Below are 8,492 nucleotides of genomic sequence, written 5' to 3'. Positions count from 1 at the left end.
TTAGGTCTACTTTCCTCTTGCAAACAGCGGATGACCCCCCACGCGTACATTGCTGTTAAAACAAATGGCTGGCTAACCGGAGCGAAAGAAGTGCTCGAAAAACTCCAAGACCCGTCAGTTGCAGATACAATCAACCCCAGCACTTACAAATACCGTGTCGACATATCCATGGAAACTGGAGATGAGCGATACTCGTTTGTAAACACTGTAATGTGGATTGGAAGTGGGTGTCGTCGCGGCTCGGAAGGTATGACTATCCCAGGACCTCGCGTCTATCCTTTCTAACTCTTTATAGTCATCTTCGATGCCTTCCGTATCACTTGAGCGTTAGGGCCTTTATGAACTTTTCAGTTCCATTTTGCGAAGTAGTTTTTGAGGGAAAGCTGGAGTGTGTCTGCCAAGGTTTTATGTCACAGGTGTTGGAGGTGAATAGGTTTGCTATCGTTATATGAGACCTTTTTTTTTCTTTAACCGTTACTTCCTCTCATCGCCGCTTTTAGTAATTTCTGTCCTATGTTTGCCATTACTTTGTGAAGCCTTTGTCTTGCCCGGTGTCGAATTATTCTTTCAGTTCCCATGTACCAATTTCTCCGGTGTTTCCCCTGCTTATATTGCCCCAAAATGCTTTTTTCTCCCCTTATTTCGCCCGTCAGCTTTCTGCTTTCATCTAAATCGATGTCCGATTTCTAGCTTTAATATCCCGCTTTGCGCCGCTCTCCTTTAGTTATCAATTTCGCCTTTCCATTGGAAAGTACGTTGACAGCTTCCGTTAATCGCATGTCTCAGCTCGCGAGAATTTCATATTGGCCGCCATTCTTGCTTTGCGCACTTTCTGGATAACCACTAGTTACAGCAGTGTTGGCAAATCTCCTGTTTTATTTCTGGACAATAATCAGTCAATCGGACACCTGATACCATCAGCCGAATCTCGAGCGTAGCAGATTTTGCTTCTTTTCATGCCATGTCACTACAAATAACCAAGAAGAAGAGCGACGGGTTGGGTAATGATAACGAAGCACTCCGTAACATTTGGTAACTACACTAGCGTGTTAACCCAGTAAAAACCATACAGGACGTATTATTACTTCATAACAACGCGTCCGATATCAAAACACCATCAAGGGAATCTGCGGAAGAGGATCCATACAATTCGAACCTTTTGGCTCTGAAACCTGGGAAAGAATATTATGAGTGATATCACTTCTCGAATTATCGTCCCGTCTAGAGTAAAGCCTATGATTCGGTTCTTCAATCGTTACACGCGATACAGCTTTGATATAATATGAGTCTCCGGTAACTATCGACGTAATTTACTGTTAGTGCTTGAGATCATCTCATTCGGATGCAGAGCCATATTATTACTTTAAACCAACGTAGGTATATAGCTTTACCAAATTGATTAAGGCTGCATCTCAATTGCCTTGTCTGCCTCGAGTAGTCTCTTGCCGAGGCAAGTATAAATACACGTAGTTATGGGGTTTATACACGTAGTTATAGGGCGTAAAAGGTCTCCTGAAACGGAGGACATGGGCACGAGGGTTTAGTATTCGCAAGATGTATGGGTAAGTCACCAGAGCGGAGTTCCCCTGATGAACATTTTACTCCAGATGAACTCCACATTTCGACATCCTTGCTAGCGCCAGAATAGCCGCGCTGGCGCGGTAAAACTGAGCTTGAGCCTGGATGACGTCGGCCTAGAAAGGTCCGCAAAGTAACTAGTGGCTGACTTAATGCGGGGTGCTATTGAGCTACTGGAGCTTCTGGATAATAACCAAGGCTCGTAATACGGAGTTGCTTAATAGCCTCATAATTAATAGGGAGACTAGATCAGCCTGTTCATTTGTAGTTATCTATAATTACGATGTGGTACAGTGAGCCGCAATCCAAAATAGTCGTTAGCCGCTTTACATATGCAACTAAATGCCGAAATCATCGGGAATACGCCCGAGTGTATATACGAAAGGAGGAATTACGTGGTATCGTAATCCCTTCCAAAAACATCATACGGTTTCAATGTATCGTTTCACCTCCCTTGTCAAAATCAGCAATCCGTTAGTGAGTGGGCAAAACCGAGACATCACAGCTTACCAGTCAGTAACCGCTTCCTCCCAGAGCTTGACCTCATGCTCTCGCGTCCCACCAAAATGGTCAACAAACTCGTCGCCAAACACCTCCCTTGCAATGCTATCTTTCGCCATGAACCTCATAACGGCTTCTTTCAAAGATTTGGCGAGTCGTTCTCCATTGTCACTTTGTCCACCAACATCCTCGCCGCGCGGCAGCGGCGGGACGGGAATGTCTAGTTTCTTCTCTACGCCTCGCCATCCAAGCGCAAGAATCGCCGCAAGGACGTAATGGGCGTTTGTATCGGCACCGGGAACACGAATTTCAAGTCGCGAGCCCTTTGGACTGCATGTCGGAGGCGTTATCAGTCTTATGGATGCAGCACGATGTTCCAACCCCCAAGAAACTGTGACAGGTGCCCAGAAGTTCTCCACGAGTCGTTTATAGGAGTTTATCGTCGGGGCAAGGATAGGCATTATATCAGGGAGACCGGCAAGGACACCCGCCAAAAAATATCTTCCAAGGTCGGAGAGGTTTGCGACATCGGGATAAGGCGGTGAGGGATCGGGCTGTTCGCGGAAGAAGAGGTTTTTCCCGTCTTTGGACACGATAGAGACATGCATATGGCCGCTGTTTCCGGGAAGGCCATGAACGGGCTTAGCCATGAAAGCAGGCGTGATACCATACTTGCTACCAAGGGCCTTGACGACGTATCTAAAAAGAGTTCTGAGCCATCACAATCCTAAGAAAGAAGCCTTGTGTGAAGACTTACTTGAACAAACCAGCTCTGTCCGCTATCTCCTTGATTTCACCAAACTCTAGGGCCTTATGCGACTGTCAGCGTTCATCTTGAGATCTACTGCTTTGGACTAACCGCTTCAAATACTCCCGGTCCACTCTCCGTATGCCAGCTTTCAATGTCGCATTTGAACGTTTGGCATGTATTGAATATCCTATAATAATATTCTTGGTTATGAACCGGCCTCGTCAAACTATACCCGAACATCCCTTCCGTCAACGGCGGCAGATCAGCGACTGGGTTTGTTTTGAGAAATCTAGCTGTCCCAGAGGAGTTTCGTTCTCCCTCATCTGCATTCGACGGGACGCGAAACTGGTAAAATTCATATTCCGCTTCATGTGGAAAAGATTAGATATAGGTACGATCGAAAATCGGGCGGATCAGCACATACCTCCTGCCATAGCCTTGTATCCCAGCTTTTCCATGCCAGCACAAGCAGTTTTCATGAGCCCGCGCGGACAGGCAGAAATTGGGGCATGAGTGTCTGGGTCATAAAAGTCGACAAGGAAAAAGGGCACATTGCTCTCCCAAGGTATTCTCCTGAAGCTCTTTAAATCTGGGATGGCGACCATATCTCTATACCCATTTTCTTTATTGCTAATGGCGAGCTCCTTGAAGTATGTCTGATCGTGCATATCCCACCCAAAGATAACAGAGCAGAACCCAAAGCCATCTTTTGCGATCGAGACGAATTTCTTCTTGGAGACCAGTTTCCCGCGGAGGATCCCGTCGGCGTCGATTCCAGCGAGCTTGACCTGGGTATCGTACTTGAGTGTCGCCTCGAGGTTATCAAGCGTGACCTCCTTGGGGTCACTGTCTCCCAACATGATGGTGGCACTGTCGCTTGGAGAAAAAACGCCGTGTTCTGGAGGAAAACCGCTTCTAAATAATGGAGAACCTCTCGAAATCCAAACCGCTTTCTTGCAAAGAAGCAAAGTCAAAAGTGCCCCCAGAGAATCGAAGCTGAAAAACAAATCTAGCTTCGTCCCTGGCAGGAAAGCCAGGAGCTGGCGGGACCGAGGTGGTTTTGCGGCGGGCCCAAAAGCGGGAACGCAACCAGGCTCCTTGGCTTTGGCGTCACAGCCGCTCTTATCTCTCTTATCGGACGAAAGTCACGGGGAACATCAAGCCGATCGGCTTCGGTCCGGGAAAGCTAGCAAGGTTGGCGCTAACCACGGACCGACTGGGGATCAGCTGATGCTCCTTGGACGCTTGTGGGATAGTTAGCCGCTGCTATCTTGGTCACTTTTAACCTTAACGCTTCGGCTTCGCTCCCGATGGCGAATAGCAGAAAGCTGTCCGTCACAGAGGGGAAACGAACTATGGATCAGCTATTAGATAATAGCTGTTGGTTCTCAATGGGTCACTCGGCCGGGCATGTTATTTCTGTGATCTCCTTCATGCCCTTGCGTCCTCCTTTCAATCTTTCTTTTCCTCCTCCTCGACTTGTGTTTGACTGAGGCATCTTCAATCCAAACAGTAAACCAGCTGATAAAGTTTGCTACGAAACAGAGCAACATACAAATACGTAAGTAGCGGCCTTGGAGCGTTTTCATACATGGTCGATATCCTGCACATTGTCTAATCTCCATTCGATAGCTTCTTGAACTTCCGGAACTGAAGAACAGCACGCATACACCATGGCCGCTCCTCGAGGACGTCTTCAAGGCAAAAACGCCATTGTCACGGGTGCCGCAGGGTAGGTTCGCTTTCGTCGTATCAAATTGTTAAAGCTCGACTAACCAACGGCTTGCAGTGGAATCGGGCTCGAAACCACCATCCTATTCGCCCGCGAAGGCGCCTCTGTCCTAATGGCCGATATTTCTGAGCCAGCTCTTGAAAAGGCCGTTGCCAAGGTCAAAGCAGCCGTCCCCAACGCCCCCAAAGTTGAAGCAGTTAAGTGTGATGTGTCAAAGGAATCCGACATCCAAGCAATGGTCGAAAGGCTAGACTCTTGGGGAGGACTGGACGTTATTTTCAACAACGCCGGCATCATGCATGCCGACGATGCCGATGCTATTGACACGGCGGAGAAGATCTGGGATTTGACACACAATATCAACGTCAAGGGTGTGTGGTACGGATGTAAGCATGCTGTACTCAGCCTAAGACGGCATAAGAAGACAAAAGGCAGTATAATCAACACCGCAAGTGTCGTTGCGTTGGTTGGCAGCGCGACTCCTCAGCTTGCATATACTGCGAGCAAGGGCGCCGTTCTAGCAATGACAAGAGAGTTAGCTATCGTCCACGCGAGAGAAGGGTTTAGATTCAATTCTCTATGCCCCGCACCTTTGAAGTATGCCGCTACTGCTGATTACGCATATTATCTTACTTTACTAACCTTGCCGTGTAGCACCCCTCTTCTCCAAGATTGGCTGGGAGACGATGCCCATAAGCGCATGAGACGTGAGATTCATTTTCCAACCGGCCGCTTCGGCGAGGCCGTTGAGCAAGCACAGGCCGTTCTTTTCCTTGCTAGTGATGAGAGTAGCTTTGTGAATGGCTCCGATTTCGTGGTTGATGGTGGTATGACAAAGGTATACAGTTACCCCCAGTCCTGGTTATTGTTGCTCAATGGTGGAAAATCACTAACTCCGCACCTGCCAGGCGTATGTTACACCTGAAGGCCCGCCAACGGAAGCTCCAGGAAGCCTGGCCGCATGAGTCCTGGGATAATAGATAGGATACTTTATTAATCAATAACTACTGAAACTAGTCGTTTCACAAAAAATCCGTTGTCTCTTTTGCTCGTAGGACACAGTATGGGGCAGAGGTACTACTTCTACGTTGATAGCTTTGTTAGCAACAAGATCCACCTGAACTATAAGACCACATAGCAACTTGTGGTGGCCGCTCTATACATCTCTAGTACAGACAAGTCCAGTATTTGGGAACTGTGATCCTCGCATGTCTAATTAGGAATTGTCACCGTGACCGGATGCCCATTTCTTTGTTTGGAGACCCAAGTACACCTGCATGATGGCGAGCAGCTGCATCAATGGACCTCACTACCCGCTTACAATTATTTGCCAGCCACACTTCTCATATGGAGACTGAGGTTAGGGCCATAAAGCCACACCTGTCTGCGGATTATTTCCCCATTCTCTCTTTTTCTCTTTTCTTCTTCTTCTTCTTCTTTTTTTAATAGGACAAAAAGGGCAACAATCCCATAGCGCCCATGCTGCAACACTTGAGAATCTTACAGATCTGACCGTGTGGAACCTGATTGTCCCACTACATTGGTCTGACATGACAATAGCAATCATACCCAATTTGCAAGCTAATTGAAAGCTTGGCTCTTGCGTCTGTAACCCGCTTTAAAGCGTTGTTTCACCGTGGGTTATCGTGGTTACATGACTAAATCATGCGTTAGAATTGGTGTGTCTGCAATTGAAGCAGGTGTGAGATTCGGAATTTGTCGAGGGGCACTTACTCACCTTTTTATGTAGTTACAGTGGTTACATGTACAAAAACCTTCAAAGCAAACCTCGGTACTCGATATAGAGCGACTGATTATTCAGTTATGAAGATCAAGGCCCCCGTACATAACTAGTGGTTATCTACATATTATCCAGCGAACAAAGGCAAATGTAGTGTCCCTCAAGATCACTTCATTTCAATCATGAAGAGAGTCTAATCCTTTTGCCTTCCTGTGCTGGTTCCCTTAATATGGAATAGTGAAGTGCGGTGGCCATGCTGGATAATTGTATTAAGCACACATACGCCAGCACATTCATACTTGCAAATACCCGTCTGTGACCGGGGAAAGGCCCCAATCCGGACACATACTCCCCACATTGACACAAGGGAAGTTGAGGTGACTCAAAAGAAGACTTTTCGACATCACTGCACGACATGCGCGGAGTTTGAGGTTCCCGGTATCAATTTCCTGACTTGAGATGAGACTGCATCCTTAGGTATCGAGAGGTGAGGTCATTCATGCGCGGGTACTGGATGTCGTTGAGTTGGCAATACATTCCTGTGTAAAATAACACTTCTTTGTCCCCACACTCCAACGGCAAGCGCCCTGCACTCCTTTCGATGCGGGCTTCGAGGCTGTTCTCGAGCCGGGCCACTTCGGTGCCGATCTCAATTGGGTGGTCCACAATTAGCTAGTGGGACTTTGTGTTTCTGTTCATGCTTCGAAACATGAGGGTATTCCCCAGAGGATAATATGAGAATTGCCTGATGGTATAATATGGGAACCTTGTTTATCACAACTCTGGACCCCCAAATCTCCTTAGTTAGATAAGCCCCTTCATTGTTTATCTTGAAAAATTGCTGAAAAAGCAATTGAACTAACAAAGATATGCTGCACTGTAATGCAGAGTCGAGTGCCAAAGAAGATAAAAAGGTATTTGGAAAATAACATTCCAAAGAACATGGACAATAGGCAGCACACAAGGTTACTTCTATTCAAAGCTTGACCTGGCACCCTCAGAAGGTATCCAAGTTTCACAACAGCCTTTTTGCACCATGTGTGGTGTTCGTCAATGAGCCGTTTGCAGTCGCGTGTCGATCCTTGGAGCTTATAGGGCCATCACTGTTCGTGCTTGAGACCAGCATTCCCTAGGAATAACTGCAATTAAGCATTGGCTTTGATGTAGTGGAACAATAATTGGTTAATTTCCAGTAGTTTATTAGAACTGGATGGATCTCCCTTTCAGCATGCTGGACAGGAACATCCTAGGTAGATCTAGGACGCAGAAAGTACTGGGTAGTCAGAAGAGGCATTCAAAACGTCACTACTATGGGGAATTCCAGTTTACATGTGCCTGGAAGCGCCCCTCCGACGAGTGAGAAGGAAAGTCCGTCGCCAAGTACGGTCGAAAATTCAAGGAGCGATTCAATTGACCCGGTAATTGAGAAGCGGATCGTGCGGAAGTTGGATTTGAGGGTAATGACGCTGCTGTCAACTTTATGTATGTTATTTTGGAACGGAGCGTTAGCGATACACTCCCTGTTCCAACCACCTTGACGCCGAAGCTGACCATATGCAATAGATCTCCTGAGCTTCCTCGACAGGACAAACATTGGGAACGCTCGAATCGCGGGAATGGGCAAGGATCTCCAGCTTAACGGGCCCCAATACACGTGGTTTTTGACGATCTTTTACATTTCGTATATCACGTTCCAATTCCAAGGGCTTATGTGGAAAATTCTGCCACCACATATTTGGGCGACCATTGTCGTTTTTGCTTGGTCAGTTTGCGACTGATGCGGTAGTAACTGGAAGTGCTTGCTAAAGAATTCAGGGGGCTGTTTGCCACTTGTCAGGCTGCCGTTCAATCCTGGGCCGGCGAGATGGCGCTACGGTTCTTCCTCGGGGCTGCAGAGGCTGGATTTAGCACGGGGATTCCGTTTTTACTTTCATTTTTTTACCGTCGGCATGAACTTGGGCTACGCTGCGGTTACTTTCTTGCCGCTGCCCCCGTCGCAAACACGTTCGCCGGTGCCCTGGCGTATGGCATTACGTCTGGAAAATCGAGATTAGCTCCGTGGCGTCTACTATTCCTTGTAGAAGTTTGCCGACGATATTGATGGCGCCGGTGACGTATTATTTCCTCCTGATAGCTCAAGCAAAGCGCGATTTCTTAATGAGGAAGAGAAAGCAGTAGCTCGAGCTAGA

General features: G+C 47.3%; 2 protein-coding genes across 2 annotated transcripts; one reads left to right on the top strand and one right to left on the bottom strand.

The window, feature by feature from the left end:
- Positions 1 to 2,000: 2,000 nt before the first annotated feature.
- On the bottom strand, positions 2,001 to 3,690 carry UREG_05961 (uncharacterized protein; the record flags this gene model as incomplete). The annotated part of the gene is made up of 5 exons (XM_002585226.1): positions 2,001 to 2,031; positions 2,089 to 2,778; positions 2,837 to 2,889; positions 2,939 to 3,195; positions 3,255 to 3,690. 5 exons carry the CDS (start codon positions 3,688 to 3,690, stop codon positions 2,001 to 2,003), a joined length of 1,467 nt encoding a protein of 488 aa, XP_002585272.1.
- Positions 3,691 to 4,503: 813 nt separating this feature from the next.
- UREG_05960 (uncharacterized protein) lies at positions 4,504 to 5,487 on the top strand (the record flags this gene model as incomplete). The annotated part of the gene is made up of 4 exons (XM_002585225.1): positions 4,504 to 4,562; positions 4,620 to 5,159; positions 5,217 to 5,389; positions 5,471 to 5,487. 4 exons carry the CDS (start codon positions 4,504 to 4,506, stop codon positions 5,485 to 5,487), a joined length of 789 nt encoding a protein of 262 aa, XP_002585271.1.
- Between the last annotated feature and the right edge of the window lie 3,005 nt (positions 5,488 to 8,492).

The sequence above is a fragment of the Uncinocarpus reesii genome, genomic scaffold, assembly GCF_000003515.1.
Source record: "Uncinocarpus reesii 1704 scaffold_3 genomic scaffold, whole genome shotgun sequence".
Classification (NCBI taxonomy): Eukaryota; Fungi; Ascomycota; class Eurotiomycetes; order Onygenales; family Onygenaceae; genus Uncinocarpus; species Uncinocarpus reesii.
The sequence above is the reverse complement of the archived record's forward strand: the minus strand, read 5'-3'. Positions and strand labels throughout refer to the sequence as shown.